General features: G+C 40.4%; 1 protein-coding gene across 16 annotated transcripts in view; it reads right to left on the minus strand.

Moving 5' to 3' along the window:
* The window catches only part of LOC105493429 (intraflagellar transport 81), a 187213-nt gene that overhangs the window by 130227 nt on the left and 42112 nt on the right, over nt 1–14874 (minus strand). For 10 of the 16 annotated variants that reach the window (XR_011608845.1, XR_011608847.1, XR_011608848.1 and 7 more), the window contains exons 1-9: nt 14545–14633; nt 11704–11868; nt 11077–11180; nt 10111–10291; nt 6635–6724; nt 4231–4296; nt 3807–3917; nt 2059–2143; nt 347–469 (exon numbers count right to left, since the gene is read on the minus strand). Coding sequence is in view for 11 of the 16 variants with exons in the window: in XM_071071133.1 (XP_070927234.1) it covers nt 347–469; nt 2059–2143; nt 3807–3917; nt 4231–4296; nt 6635–6724; nt 10111–10291; nt 11077–11180; nt 11704–11847 (904 nt within the window). In the remaining 5 variants the exon portion in view is untranslated. Of the gene's footprint in view, nt 1–346; nt 470–2058; nt 2144–3806; nt 3918–4230; nt 4297–6634; nt 6725–10110; nt 10292–10868; nt 10996–11076; nt 11181–11703; nt 11869–14127; nt 14299–14544; nt 14634–14874 lie in introns of those variants that run through there. The other 6 variants (XM_011761047.3, XM_071071135.1, XM_071071130.1 and 3 more) reach the window with 5 other exon arrangements.

A 14874-nucleotide genomic window follows, 5' to 3' on the forward strand; every position in this document is an offset into this window, starting at 1 on the left:
CATGAAAAGTTTTAAAAGCATTATCTTTCAAAATCCTGGAGAAATTAAATACAAGGTCACTAAGATGTCAGCAAACTTTTCTATTAAAAACCCTTTGAAAACATCTCACTGATCCTACTATAATCAAATGAGTGTCTTCTTTTATGTAATAAATCTCACAAATGTGTGGAGTATAACGATGATTAGCCTTGGCCAGGCGCAGTGGCTCATGCCTGTAATCCCAGCACTTTGGGAGGCTGAGGCGGGCGGATCACCTGAGGTCAGGAGTTAAAGACCAGCCTGGCCAACATGGAGAAACCCGTCTCTACTAAAAACACAAAAATTAGCCAGGCGTGGTGGCGCATACCTGTAATACCAACTACTCCAGAGGCTGAGGCAGAAGAATCACTTGAACCCATGAGGTGGAGGCTGCAGAGAGCTGAGATCACACCACTGCATTCCAGCCTGGGCAACAAGAGCAAAACTCCATCTCAAAAAAAAAAAAAAAAGATTAACCTCAGTGAATGTTTTATAATATAGCTGTTACTCTGCAAAAAGACAAATTACACTGTCATACTAAAAGTACTTTTTGTTATGTAAGTAAATATTAGCTTTTGTAAGCCTTTTTTGTTACTGAAAAGTTAAAGCTTGTTAAAATAAATACCTGGATCAATTAAATATGTTTAATCTACCCTTTTCCTAGGCTGTGAATAGATCACTTAAGACTTTTCCACTTCCCAGAAAGATGTCAACAAAGTTGGAACTCCTTAACCTCCTGCTCCCTGCTCTTATAGAATTTCATAGATTACTACAGAAAGATGAATTAACCCTCTATCAGCTATTTACATTGGGATAGTTCTCCAATACAAATGAGAGCTTTCCGTCGCTCTTTCAGTTTGTGTGGTCTTTCTTCTGACAAACAAAAACGCTTTGTAAAATGCCTAGGATGTATCTGGTGGTGTAATCTGGGCTATTAGGACAGTTTATCCTCTGTGTTAAGCTAATGTAAGAACACAGCCAGAGATATCTACATCAGTAGCACTGTTATTCTACAAACCAAAATATGAAAAACACTCGGTTTTAAGGATCCAGCATTCTATTATTTTTCTTTATAGCCCTGGCTTTAACACAATGATTCATAATTTTTCCAATCATCATTTTCACAACAGCCATACTAAGTCCTTTATTTATTTATTTATTTATTTAGAGTCAGAGTCTCGCTCTGTTGCCCAGGCTGGAGTGCAATGGCGCGATCTCGGCTCACTGCAACCTCCGCCTCTCAGGTTCAAGCAATTCTCCTGCTGCAGCATCCCAAGTAGCTGAGATTACAGGCACATGTCATCATGCCCACCTAATGTTTTTGTACTTTTAGTAGAAACAGGGTTTCACCATGTTGGCCAGGCTGGTCTCGAACTCCTGACCTCAAGTGATCTACCCGCCTCAGCCTCCTAAAGTGCTGGGATTATAAGTGTGAGCTACCATGCCCAGCCATGCTAAGTCCTTTATACAAGCATAAACTGGACGGCCTCCCTTTACAATTGTTTTCATTATCTTTACTCTCTGATGTGAAAAACTGGTTAGGAATTTTTGGTTGCTGTTGTTAAGATGGAGTCTCCTTCTATCGCCTAGGCTGGGCTGCAGTGGTGTGATCTTGGCTCACTGCAACCTCCGCCTCCCAGATTCAAGGGATTCTCCTGCCTCAGCCTCCCGAGTATCTGGGATTACAGGCACCTGCCACCACGCTCGGCTAATTTTTGTGTTTTTAGTAGAGACGGGGTTTCGCCATGTTGGCCAGGCTGGCGAACTCCTGACCTCTCGCCACCTTGGCCTCCCAAAGTGCTGGGATTATAGGCATGAGTCACTGCACCTGGCCATCTGGTTGGGAATTTTTAAAAACATCTGGTGAAAACCCAGGGATGTCTTCATCAGGGCTCTCCTTCTCCAGCTAGGAAATGATGTTCCAAAATGCTAAGACATCACTTGATGATAATTAATTCCCACAAATTGATTTTTTTAGGAAGATCTTGATTTAAATTAGTATTTTCTAATCACCTATACCATATAATAATTTCCACTTACTTTCAGGTTTTGCATCTGCTGCAGCTTGGCGCATGCTTTTCAGCTGGTTTTGTACTCTTTGCAATCTTTGCACTGCATGAAATAGCTTTAAAATACAATTAAATTGATTACTTGCTTAGTCTACTGAAGCTTACCTCTCACTTAAGCAAGCAATGGAAAATACAAGTTCCATATAATTCTTATGATATAAACGGAACAAATAATAAAAACTCAGAAAATTCCCATATTAAACCCAAAATGTAACTGGTTCTCTCAATACCTTTTCATGTACATTTTTAAAGGAAGTTTTCAGAAATTTTTCTTTAGTTATTTATTGAATTTGCAGTTTAAGGAAAAATACTTATCAAAGAAACACACACACCAGATTTTTCTTGTTATACATGGTTTTCTTAAGGCTAAGTAATGTTAACATTGTCACAGCGATGTTTCAGAATCACAAACCGACGCCAAGTAATGCAGCTTACTGCTTAGGCAATGCAGCTTACTGCTGCAGTGAAACTACTTCAATGCCAAGTCAAGTGCCAGCAGAGCCAAACATTTAAACTGCTGATTTAGTAGTAAATGAAGCTTATGTGAAATATATTTTAATGTATAACTCTACTCAGATTTTAAAATAGATTTTTAATATGTAGAAGTAATAATTTCTGGCCGGGCGCGGTGGCTCAAGCCTGTAATCCCAGCACTTTGGGAGGCTGAGACGGGCGGATCACGAGGTCAGGAGATCGAGACCATCCTGGCTAACACGGTGAAACCCCGTCTCTGCTAAAAAATACAAAAAAAAACTAGCCGGGCGCGGTGGCGGGCGCCTGTAGTCCCAACTACTCGGGAGGCTGAGGCAGGAGAATGGTGTGAACCCGGGAGGCGGAGCTTGCAGTGAGCTGAGATCCGGCCACTGCACTCCAGCCTGGGCGGCAGAGCCAGACTCTGTCTCAAAAAAAAAAAAAAAAAAAAAAAAAAGAAGTAATAATTTCTGAGCAAATTATTTTTTCTTTAAGCCAAAGTTTAAAAACATGGAGTGTAGGTGATTTTGAGCCTTTTCATGACTTATTTGCCATTGCATTAAATTGCAGAGGGTACTGTGATCAGTGGAATAAAAAGAATGGTCTCATAGCCCTGGAATCTAAAGGCATCTGTTAGAGATTCTAGAAGTTTTATTAGCAGTTAATCTTACTGTTAACATTACAATGACTCTTCTGTAATGTTGGAACAACATGAGGTAAGCATAGGCCAAAAGACAGTGTATAGATACAATTCAGAATATAAAACCCAAAAAGTGGTATTGTTGTTGCCACAAAATATTTATCTTTTTTTTTCTTTTCTCAGACAAAGTCTCACTCTGCTGCCTAAGCTGGAGTGCAGTGGTGCGGTCTCGGCTCACTGCAACCTCCACCTCCTGGGTTCAAGCTATTCTCCTGCCTCAGCCTCCTGAGTAGCTGGGACTATAGGCATGCGCCACCATGCCTGGCTAATTTTTGTATTTTTAGTACAGACAGGGTTTCACTGTGTTGGCCAGGTTGGTCTTGAACTCCTGACCTTGTAATCCGCCCGCCTCAGCCTCCCAAAGTGCTGGGATAACAGGCGTTAGCCACTGCACCCGGCCCGAAATATTTATCTTAATTAAAAGAGTATTCCACTATGTTAGCAAAAGGAATGTGAAAGTCTACAATTTTAAAACTCTTTTCTTTACCTTTGGATTATGAGAAGGAACTATTTCTTTCATACAAAAATATAAACTTTTATGTGGATACCTGATTCTTTTGTTCCTGTTTCTGTTGTGCAAGATATTCTTCTCTCTCTTTTTCAACTCGAAGTTGCCTTGCTATTTTAAGCATCCATTGATAATTCTGAGCTGTCTCCACCTACAGTAAGGGAATAAGTAGTACACGTTACTGTCAGGTTTGAGGAAACAAATTAGCATGTCATGTGACTCAGACATCCACTTATCATTTCCTTTTGGTAAACAGTACTCCCTAGAGATGACAGTAAAGCTCTAGACTCCAGGTCCTTGAAAGTGCTGGGCTACTGCCTAGAGAGATTCCCTTTTCGTCAATGTTATTTGAGTCCATCCTCAGATGTACACTCATGCTTGGCTGAATCTTTATTTGCATTCCTAAATCTTTGCAAGTCCTTGGGGCTTGGGGCCAAAGTCTTACAGTGCTAATTCTGCCTTACCCTTTTCTTCAGATGTTCAACTCTCTTAATGAGCTGATCCTTTTCTTCTTCCATTGCACTGATATCCTAAAAAGTGGCAAAGAAGACATTATAAGAAAAAGTATTCTCAGTCTGTAGGATACAGATAAGGTTTTATTTTGATTATGCATCTAACATTTTCATCATTTATAACCAGAGCATTAACAACCAAGATCCTCTTTTGGATGAAGGTTATTTCTATTTTTCTCCCAGGGCTTTTTATGCAGGGTAATTTTTTTGGCAGCTTGGTGTTCATCCAGAAATGCAACAAAAACCGGTTATAATGCAGCAAGGTAAAGCTGCCAACCGGCACATTTGTGTTCTGATTCCAAATACGGGCACATGATTTTTGAAAAATCTTCTATAATGGAAAGTGTGCACGTCTAAATACATGAACAACAGCTGCTGACATCCCATCTGTTCTGTTAAACACCAAACCATATATTCTGCCAATTTTCCATCAAAATCATTTTTAAGGCTACGGTATTTTCATGACATAAATTTGTGCCTGGTTTTTCCAGTTAACCAATTCCCTCTCTGAAAATAAAGACTTCAAAAATAAACTTCCTTCCTATTAACCAGCTTCATAGTATTTTGTTATAAAAGCAAACAAATAAAAAAACCTCTTCCTAAATCTAAAAAAGTAATAGCTTAACTATCACAGTAACAGTAAAGTTACTGTACATTTACCATGTAAATATACATGGTAGTCAATATTGATAGAATTTGGAATAATGGGCACTCTTACTCATTACTGATAGCATTGTACTGAAGAACAATATCAAAAGTCTTAAAATACAGCCTGGCCAACATGTTGAAACTTTGTCTCTACTAAAAATACAAAATTAGCCGGGCATGGTGGCAAGTGCCTGTAATCACAGCTACTTAGAAGGCTGAGGCAGGAGAATCGCTCGACCCCAGGAGGTGGAGGTTGCAGTGAGCCAAGATTGTGCCATTGCACTCCAGCCTGGGTGACAGAGTGAGACTCTGTCTCAAAAAAAAAAAGAAGTGTTAAAATAAATGTTCATCCCTTCTAGCCCAGTAATTTTATATCTGATGATTTGTCCGGATAAAATATTCATGAAAAGACATCCTCTATAAAGATTCTCATTAATGCAAGTTACACCTAAAATTTCGAAATGACCAAAATGTATGAGGATTGTTAAATAAATTACTGCATAATACAATGAAAGTCATTAAAAATTATGCAGAAGAATGTTTAATGACATGAGAAAAAGTCATGATATGACATTACTTGAAAGAGGCAGATTACAACATTTATCTATAGAATACCAAGAAAAAGATTTAAATATACTTATCAAAATGTCAAACCATAGTTGTCTCTAGAGAATGAGATTATGAGTGAATTATTTTTTATTTATTTATTTATTTATTTTTGAGACAAAGACTCACTCTGTCACCCACTTAGAGTGCAGTGGTATGATCACAGCTCACTGCAGCCTTGAACTCCTAGGCTCAAGTGATCCTCCTGCCTCAGCTTCCTGAGTAGCTGGGACTACAGGCGAGCACCACCATGCCTGGCTAATTTTTTTTTTTTCTTGAGACAGAATCTTGCCATCTTGCCCAAGCTGGTCTCAAACTCTTGGGCTCAAATGATCCTCCAGCCTCAGCCACCCAAAGTGTTTGGATTACAGGCATGAGCTACCACACCTGGCCTACTAAAGTATTCCTGAACATATGCTTCGTAGAAAATTTAGAAAATATGATTAAACAAGAAATAGAAGCTAGTTGCAGTAGTGGCTCATGCCTATAATCCCGGTACTTTGAGAGGCCAAGGTAGGAGGATAGCTCGAGCCCAAGAGGTCAAGACCAACCTGGGCAACATGGCAAAATCCCGTCACTACAAAAAAAATACAAAAATTAGCTGGGCATGGTGGTGCCTGCCTGTAATCCCAGCTACTCAGGAGGCTCAGGCAGGTGGATCATTTGAACTTGGGATGTAGAGACTGCAGTGAGCTGTGATCACACCACTGTACTCCAGGCTGGTTAACAGAGTGAAACCCTGTCTCAAAAAAAAAAAAAAAAAGAGAGAGAAAACTTTAGTAATAATGAATGAAATTAAAATACAGACTCTAGGTTCTTGTCATTATTCTGGTTTACTTACAGGACATAATGGAGGAATAGTAGATGGACATATATCACTTTTCTTCTGTACTATAAGGAACTACTCATTGTGAATTTACCCCAGTCTCATCAATTTCATCAGTAAGGAACTACCAAAGGTCCCACAAAGTAAAATGTACCATTTGCTATCACAGTCTCCATATAGTCTTAAGACTCATACTGAATTAATTAAAAACAAAAATGCTAAATCCAATATTATTCAAATCCCAAAAAAATTGTGACTATGTTTTCTTTCCTTTACCTTTCTTATTTCTGCTGTAGAAAATCCAGATGCTTTGAGCTGCTCATATTCTTTATGCAAAGTTTTAAAGGCTTCCATTAACTCTTCATACTAAAAGAATAAGTTAATAAATTATAAACTAATAACTAGATCCAGTTGAGTTTTCTTTCTTTTTTTTTTTTTTTTGAGACAGACTCTTGCTATGTTACCCAGCCTGAAGTGCAGTGGCACAATCTCAGCTCACTGCAACCTCCGCCTCCTGGGTTCAAGCGATTCTCCTGCCTCAGCCTCCTGAGTGGCTGGGATTACATGCATGTGCCACCGCGCCTGGCTAATTTTTGTATTTTTAGTAGACACGGGGTTTCACCATGTTGGTCAGGCTGGTCTTGAACTCCTGACTCGTGATCCACTTGCTTTGGCCTCCCAAAGTGCTGGGATTACAGGCGTGAGCCATAGAGTTTTCTTAATCAGGTTATCTATTAACTTACAGCGATAACAAGTCATTGTAAGAACACCATTAAAAACACAAAAACACATCCTTATACATTTATATAGGATACAAAAAAGTACATCTCTACCATCTTAACACTAAATACTTCTCTATCTTCATTTCTGGGTACTTTCCTACTTCACACTCTACACTCTAGCTATGTTGATGTCTGAGTCCCAGAACATTCCAAGCTCTCATGTCCAGCTTATACATCTATGACTCCTTCACCCATAACTTAAGCAACTCCTATTCATCCTTCAAGTCTTCACATAGATTCCACTATTCTCAGGGAAGCCTTCTCTGGCTCTTTACCTATCCTATCAGAGTAGATATCATGTACAATTATAACTGACTATTATGATTTCCTGTCTGTCTCTCTCCATCATATAGTGAGAGCCAAGAGGAAAAGAATCATATTCATTGTGTACACCCTTGTATCCCTGGGGCCTAGCACAGTGCATAACCCATGGAGGTGTTTAATATAAAGTAGTTGAATGGGCTAGGTGCGGTGGCTCACACCTGTAATCCTAGCACTTTGGGATACTGAGGCAGATGGATCACTTGAGGTCAGGAGTTCAAGACCAGCCTGGCCAACATGGTGAAACCCCATCTCTACTAAAAATACAAAAAATTAACTGGGCACAGTGGCACACACCTGTAATCCCAGCTACTCAGGAGGCTGGGGCAGGAGATTGCTTGAACCTGGGAAGCAGAGATTGCAGTAAGCCGAGATCGTGCCACTGTACTTCAGCCTGGGTGACAGAGCGAGACTCTGTCTCAAATAAAGAAAAGTAATTGAATGAATGAAAAAAATCCTGTTACCTAAACATTTTTAAAAATAGTCTTTTTGTTGTTGTTGTTTTAGAGACAGGGTCTTACTCTGTCACCCTGGCTGGAGTGCAGTGGTGTGATCACAGCTCATTGCAGCCTCGACCTCCCTGGGCTTAGGTGATCCTACCACCTCAGTTTCCCAAGTAGTTGGGACTACAAGCTTATGTCACCATGCCGGGCTAATTTTTTAAATTTTTTGTAGAGATGCGTTTCACCATGTTGCCCAGGCTGGTCTCCAACTCTTGAGCTCAAGCAATCTGCCTGCCTTGGCCTCCCAAAGTGCTAGGATTAAAGGCATGAGACACTATGCCTGGCCAAAAAGTTATTTTGATGGGGAATGACAGGAATAATATTTTTCTTGATTGATCATATCTTACAAATCTATAAATTATTAATTATAAGACTCTTCATTCCAAAAGATAATATGTATTTTTATTAGGATTCCTGAAATGACTGGCTAAATGTGTAAATCATTATACACTGTAAATCATTGTGTGTATATCTCTTTCTCATATATATAATGTATATATATAGAGAGAGAGACAGAGAGATACCTGTCAGATATGCTTCAAGAACAAGTATGTCTTTATTACCATTAATTATTTCATTAACTAGCTGAGCATATTTAGCAAAGACTTAATCAGGTCGGGCACTGTGGCTCACGACTGTAATCCCAACACTTTGGGAGCCAAGTTGGGCGGATCGCGAGGTCAGGAGTTCAAGACCAGCCTGGCCAACATAGTGAAACCCCATCTCTACTACAAATACAAAGATTAGCTGGGTGTGGTGGTGGGCACCTGTAATCCCAGCTACTCGGGAGGCTGAGGCAGGAGAATCGCTTGAACCCAGGAGGCAGAGGTTGCAGTGAGCCGAGATCGCACCACTGCACTCCATCCAGCCTGGGCAACAGAGCAAGACTGTGTCTCGGGAAAAAAAAAAAAAAAAAGACTTAATCAACTTCCTCTAGATAAATTAATTTTTATCAGATTTATTGATGGTGGGAGCCTAAGAAGGAGAAAGTACACATTTACACTTCTCTATTTCCCACATTGTGTAAAATATTCAAAGGTAAGGACAGGTGGTCTCATTCTGCTGTGCTTCTCCCATGGCATCTACTGTGACATCTGACATAATTATTTGCATAAATACTGTCTTAAGAGATCAATATTGACTCTATTTTGAGTTACTGCCATGTCCACCCAAAATAGCAAAATACATGGATAAAAATAAAAATATTCAGTTGGTTACTGTGATTCAATCTAAATATTAAGCTCACATTAGAAGTGACTATACAAAGTCTGGAAGAAAATAAAGATGGGTAAGACATTACACCTGTCTCTATGAGCCTCAGAATATATTGGGAAAAACAGATTGACAAACTGTTCACAACAATTTGGCACAAATCAGTCTATGTAAGTGCTGTGGAATAAAAGTGTGAAACACTGAACAGAAGCACTTTAAAAAAAAAAATCAAAGTCCTTTTAAATCTAAGCCTAATTACTTTCTCTCTACTTTCTTTGGCCAGCAATGTACTCAGGGATCTCAGGATCAGAAGCCAGACCAGCCAGAATCCTCAGTACTCAAGAGCTTTAAGACCTTATGCCAGAACCTAATGTTACTCCAAAACTCTGGCGAGAAAGATGCACTGAGATTTCAAACTCCGGAATCTATCTCTACGCTTTGTCTGATTAGGAAGCCCTTTGAGACTGCCAGCCTAGGTTCTTTGCCTGCTTCTTTCCAGGAGCTCACATGTCCCAATTTGCCTGGGATAGTGTCAATTTAAACCATTTTTCTTGGTGTTTAAATGTTATGATAGTCTGTTTCTCTCTAATTTGGATAAAAAACTATGTAGTCACCTTACTGATGAACAAAGTGCTGTGCAGACTTAACCCAGGATCCTATTTACCCACAACTGCTAAGTAATAAATTATTCTAAAATCTTAGTATCAGGTTTGTTTTTTTTCTATTCACATACTCCTATCACTAAAACAGTATTTGTGCGCAAAAGCCATTATCTTGAGATGTGGCCATAGTTGAACATTAGCTGATACAGTTTTATCTTCTTGTGCCACTTGGAACTATAAAGACAGCAAATGAAAAAAAGAGTAACATGTATTTGAATATGTACACCGTGAAATCCATTACAGTTTCAATGTACCATTTATGTATTGTTTACCTGTTTATTGGTGTCAGCCACAGTTTCATCCTGAAGAAACTCACTTGGTACCTCAAGTTTTATTAAAAAACGAGCTAAATATGCTCTTTTCTTCAGTTCATTAGTCCTCTGAAGAAGCCAGTGGAGCACTGGGTAAATTACAGGTTTACTTCCAATCACCAAACCCTGACGAAAAGTACTCCTAAGAGAGAAACACACACAAACACACACACACTTAACAGTAAACTTTGAAGAGAGACAGCATTTTCTCAAAAGCTGATTTACAATGTCCAAATTGCTTTCTGCAACTTTTTAAAAAAGATAAACCCAAGGAATTTTATTTTTTTTTGAGACAGGGTCTCACTTTATTGCCCAGGCTGGAGCATAACACAGCTCACCGAAGCCTTAACCTCCTGGCTCAGGTGATCCTCCCACCTTAGCCTCCCAAGTAGCTGGGACTAGAGGCACCAACCACCATGCCCAGCTGATTTTCTGCTGTTGTATTTTTTTGTAGAGACAGCATTTCGCCATGTTGCCCAGGCTGGTCTCGAACTCCTGAGCTCAAGCGATCCTCCCACCTTGGCCTCTCAAAGTGCTAGGATTACAGGCGTGAGCTACCATGCATGGCCCCAAGGCTATTCTAAAGTCAGTCTGTACATTAGTTAGAAAATTAGAAAAATCAGGCCCTCAATATATCATTGGCGCATCCAAGTAAGTTGTGTTTAAGCTGTTTTTATCTAGGATGGCAGATAAAGGATAAAATGGTATAGTGGATTTACCAGACAGCTTGATTAAGGGAAAGAACTGATCCACTTAAGACTTCTGAGTTTGGTTATAGAAGGTTTAAGATTATTTTGAAACTCAGTGATGTTCTCAGGCCATCAAATGAGGGAAACCAGGTATTACCTAAAAAGATTGAGTGCAGTATATGAAGGTTTGGATATTAAAGCATAATTTTAAAAACTCAATACGTGATCAGATTCTTACATGTCTGTGGCATTTCCTGAAGGTTTGTATTTAAGAATACCAAGAAGGCTCAACATTCGTTTGGCTGTCTGCTCTGGCATCTCCTCTCTTAAATCCACAAGTTGCTAACAAAGAAATTGAAAAAAAAATATGTTATTGCTGTATACGTAACAAAGGACAATATTTAAACTCACTGACAAAATTGTTCTGCTAGAGCTTAACAGCACAATGGTCTCTTCATAAAACAGATTAAGGATGGAGGTCCCCAGATTCCAAGTGAGGGTACACCCAAGTCAGATCAAGATTCATATTAAGAATGTTAAGCTTCAAAAAAAGTATCCAGTGGAATGGACCAGTGTATGAGAGACATGAACTAACTTGCAATACAATAAAACCTTTTGTAAAAGCATTTTCATTCCCTAACCAAACCTATTTATGTCTGGAAGTAGAGAAATAATTTCTAAATAAGGTACTAATAGATAATTTATTTTTGAGCTAGCAGAGAAATGTTATGCATCATTTACTATTACTTTACAGACATGGAAAATAAGGCTCAGAGAGGTTAAATAATTTGCCCAAGACTCACAACTATTTAGAGGCAGAAACTGGCTTTCTGCTACCCATCAAAAAGAAAGAGAAAACTCTTACCTTTGGGTCAATCTCAGCCAGAACATCACTGAGAACTTGTAATAGTTGCATTGGCTCCAAGGAATCAAACGTGATTAAATTATAGTTCTTCCTAAAGGGCTCCTTATTGAGACTGTCCACAATGAATTTAATTTGATCACTCATAATTAGGTCTTATAATTTTAACTAAAAAGTAAAAATAGAAAAAAAAAATCCTCAATACTGGTAACAAAAGTCCTGGGTAAAAACCAGAATTAAGTTCACACAATGTAGGCATGAAAAGTATAAGTCTGCATGACATACAAAATGCTGTGAAAAGGGTTATTTTGTTGAAAGAAATCCAAGTATAATGGCTTTATTATGAAAACTGCAGTATATACTGTTAATTTTAACATCAAATGCTTTGTACATGCATCTGGTGTAACAGTAATCATCTGAGTTAATGTGGACAAATGAATAATAAATCCCACCTACATTAACATCTTTCCCATGCAGGTGCATAATTTCTACCCAGGAATTAAATATGCTCCTAATTTTTAGAAGCCTGTCTGCAAGCCTAACAGATGTTTCTCCCAAATCTCCTAAAAAATATTGAGAGATTTTTACTTTAAAATCTATATTTCCAGTTTCTCTTGAAAATCAGATCTGGCAACCGTGGGCCCACATTTGTGTATGCCCACAACCAACTGCAGCTGAATAGAAGCTGCACACTTCAAGTACCCTTCATCCATTTCTGTTATTGGTGTGGCCAGTAGGCATCCACTCTGCCACCCTAGAGTAACTCAGGCCTTCATTTCCTTTGGCCTTCAATGAGGCAACAGCCTCTTGTTCTCTGGTCTCCACCTCTTCCCATTCCAAATCATCTGTAGGCTCCTTATCGCACACAAAATACAGCTCAAACTTCTTGGATTTTGAGACTCTTTATGATCTGGCATAACTTATCCCTTTCCAACTTTATTTCCAAATTGTTACCTTTCTACCCCTTCAAAGTTCAGCCTATTGAAACAGTCACTGCTCCTTAGTTTTTCTATCACTCTGCCTTTAGTTAATGTTGCTTTCTCTGCCTAAAATGACTGCTCACCCCTCCTTCATCTCGAGAGGTGCAAACCCCCCAACCATCTTTCAAGCCATGCCCACCAAATGCCAGTTCCCCCAGGAAATCTTTCTCAAGCTATCCTCCTGCAGGATATCCTGCAGCAGTGCCAACACCTGTCCTCCATAGCTGACCACACTTAAACTGTGCTTCTCTCCTAGCATGACTTTTGATCTTGTGCTAGTTCTTTAGGTACACATCTTCTCTTCCCTGCTAAACTGTAAATTCCGTATCTGTGTCCAATTCCATTTTTGAACATCCACTGTCTAAAACGGTGATTCCTTCCACTAGCTTGAATAAACTTTTTCATAGGCAAAAGGCCAGAAACAACATAAGCCTAAATCTAAAGGAAATCAGGCTGGCAGTCAGAAAGATCGTAACTTTTTAAAAAATTGAATATCTGATTTCTTAACTGCTGAAACAGCTTTACCTAGGTAAATGCTTTAACTTTAACGATTAAGAATAAATTTAAAAATAAATTGCTGCTGGGAGCTGTCACTCATTCCTGTAATCCCAGCACTTTGGGAGGCCGAGGCAGGCGGATCACTTGAGGTCAGGAGTTCGAGGCCAGCCTGGCCAACATGGTGAAACCCAGTCTCTACTAAAAATACAAAAATTAGCCAGGTGTGGTGGCGGGCGCCGGTAGTCCCAGCTACAAGGAGGCTGAGGCAAAAGAGTCGCTTGAACCCGGGACGCGGAGGTTGCAGTGAGCCGAGATCGGGCCACTGCATTCCAGCCCAGGGGACAGAGCAAGACTCCGATTCAACAAAAAAAAAAAAAAAAAAAAGGAAAAAAGGATATGATCATTTCTCCACCATGATGAAAAATTATGCACAAATAATTATTATTGCTAAGAAATAAGTCAAAAGAGGATAGGAAGGATAACCACCATGGCTTATAATAAATCTGAGGTTTCCTTTAAGCTATAAAAGGAAAACCTTTAAATAAGTTTCTTTTTTTAAAATCCATATTGGAAGTGCAAGTTTTCCATTGTTTAAAGTATTTTAAGCAAAAGTCCACATCATAATCTTTGCGTGCAGAAATATATATTGCATTTTAAATGATTTAGAAAGTATCTATAGGTCTATTCTTTTTTCCCTCAAAAAAAAAAAAAAAAAAAGAAAAAAGAAAAAACGGGATAAACCAGTACAACGTTTCCAGGAAGGCAAAATAAACTAGTTGGGTTCCCCCCAAGTCGCCCACCAGCCTGCAAATGGTCACTCAATAAGGACAAAGGTGTACTGAACAGGCAGGCTACCTGTGCCCAGAGGGCTCTGCGCTCTAAAATTAGCAAAAGCAATTACTGTCCCTCTTCTAGCGCGAAGTCGCCGCGCTAATTCCCAAGCACTCACCCACAAACGAGTCGCAGGGGGCGGGGAACAATGAAAACCAGGACGTGCGTGTTCTCTGGCACAATTTGGGACAGAAACCGTGCTGCCCGGGTCCCAGGCTGGCACGAGCGCCGACCCGCAGCCTCCTGGGAGTCCCAGAAATAGTGTCCCCCTCCCCGAGCTCGGGACAGGGGACAGGGGACCCCACTCCCAACCGGGCCTCTAGCGGGGGCTGCCCTGGGCCGCTCGACAGTACACCCCGCCCGGGAGAGGCCTGGATCCGCGCGAATCCCAGCAGGGCCCCGATCCCCTATCCGAGGGCTTAACCGCGACGACCCCTTCCACTTGCGAGGTGCTACATCGGGATCTAGAGAGGACGGGATTACTCTCCTATTTCGGGGTTCAGGGGAGTTTCCGACCGCGAGTTGGCGAGGTTACCTCAAATCCTCCTCACGAAACCGTTTCCCCACCCCCCAGGAGGCGCCCGGGCTCTAGACTGCTCCTAGAGTCGAGCTCCTTGGCAACGGTTGCTAGGCCGTGGAGTTACGTCACTTCCGGGGAACCGGGCGCGCGCGCGCGCGCGAGCTGGGGGCGGGGCCTGGGTCGGTTAGGGTCTGACAGGCGCTGGGCTTACTTGCAAAGTTGGCCCTTTGGGACTGTTATTCCGACCTAGACGCGCTACAATAACCTTCCCGAAAGTCCTGTACTTCGCAGTTTACAAAATACTGTCTGCATGATTAACCTATGTTAAATGCGTGTGCTGTTTCA

This window comes from Macaca nemestrina, chromosome 10 (genome assembly GCF_043159975.1).
Source record: "Macaca nemestrina isolate mMacNem1 chromosome 10, mMacNem.hap1, whole genome shotgun sequence".
NCBI classification, from domain to species: Eukaryota; Metazoa; Chordata; class Mammalia; order Primates; family Cercopithecidae; genus Macaca; species Macaca nemestrina.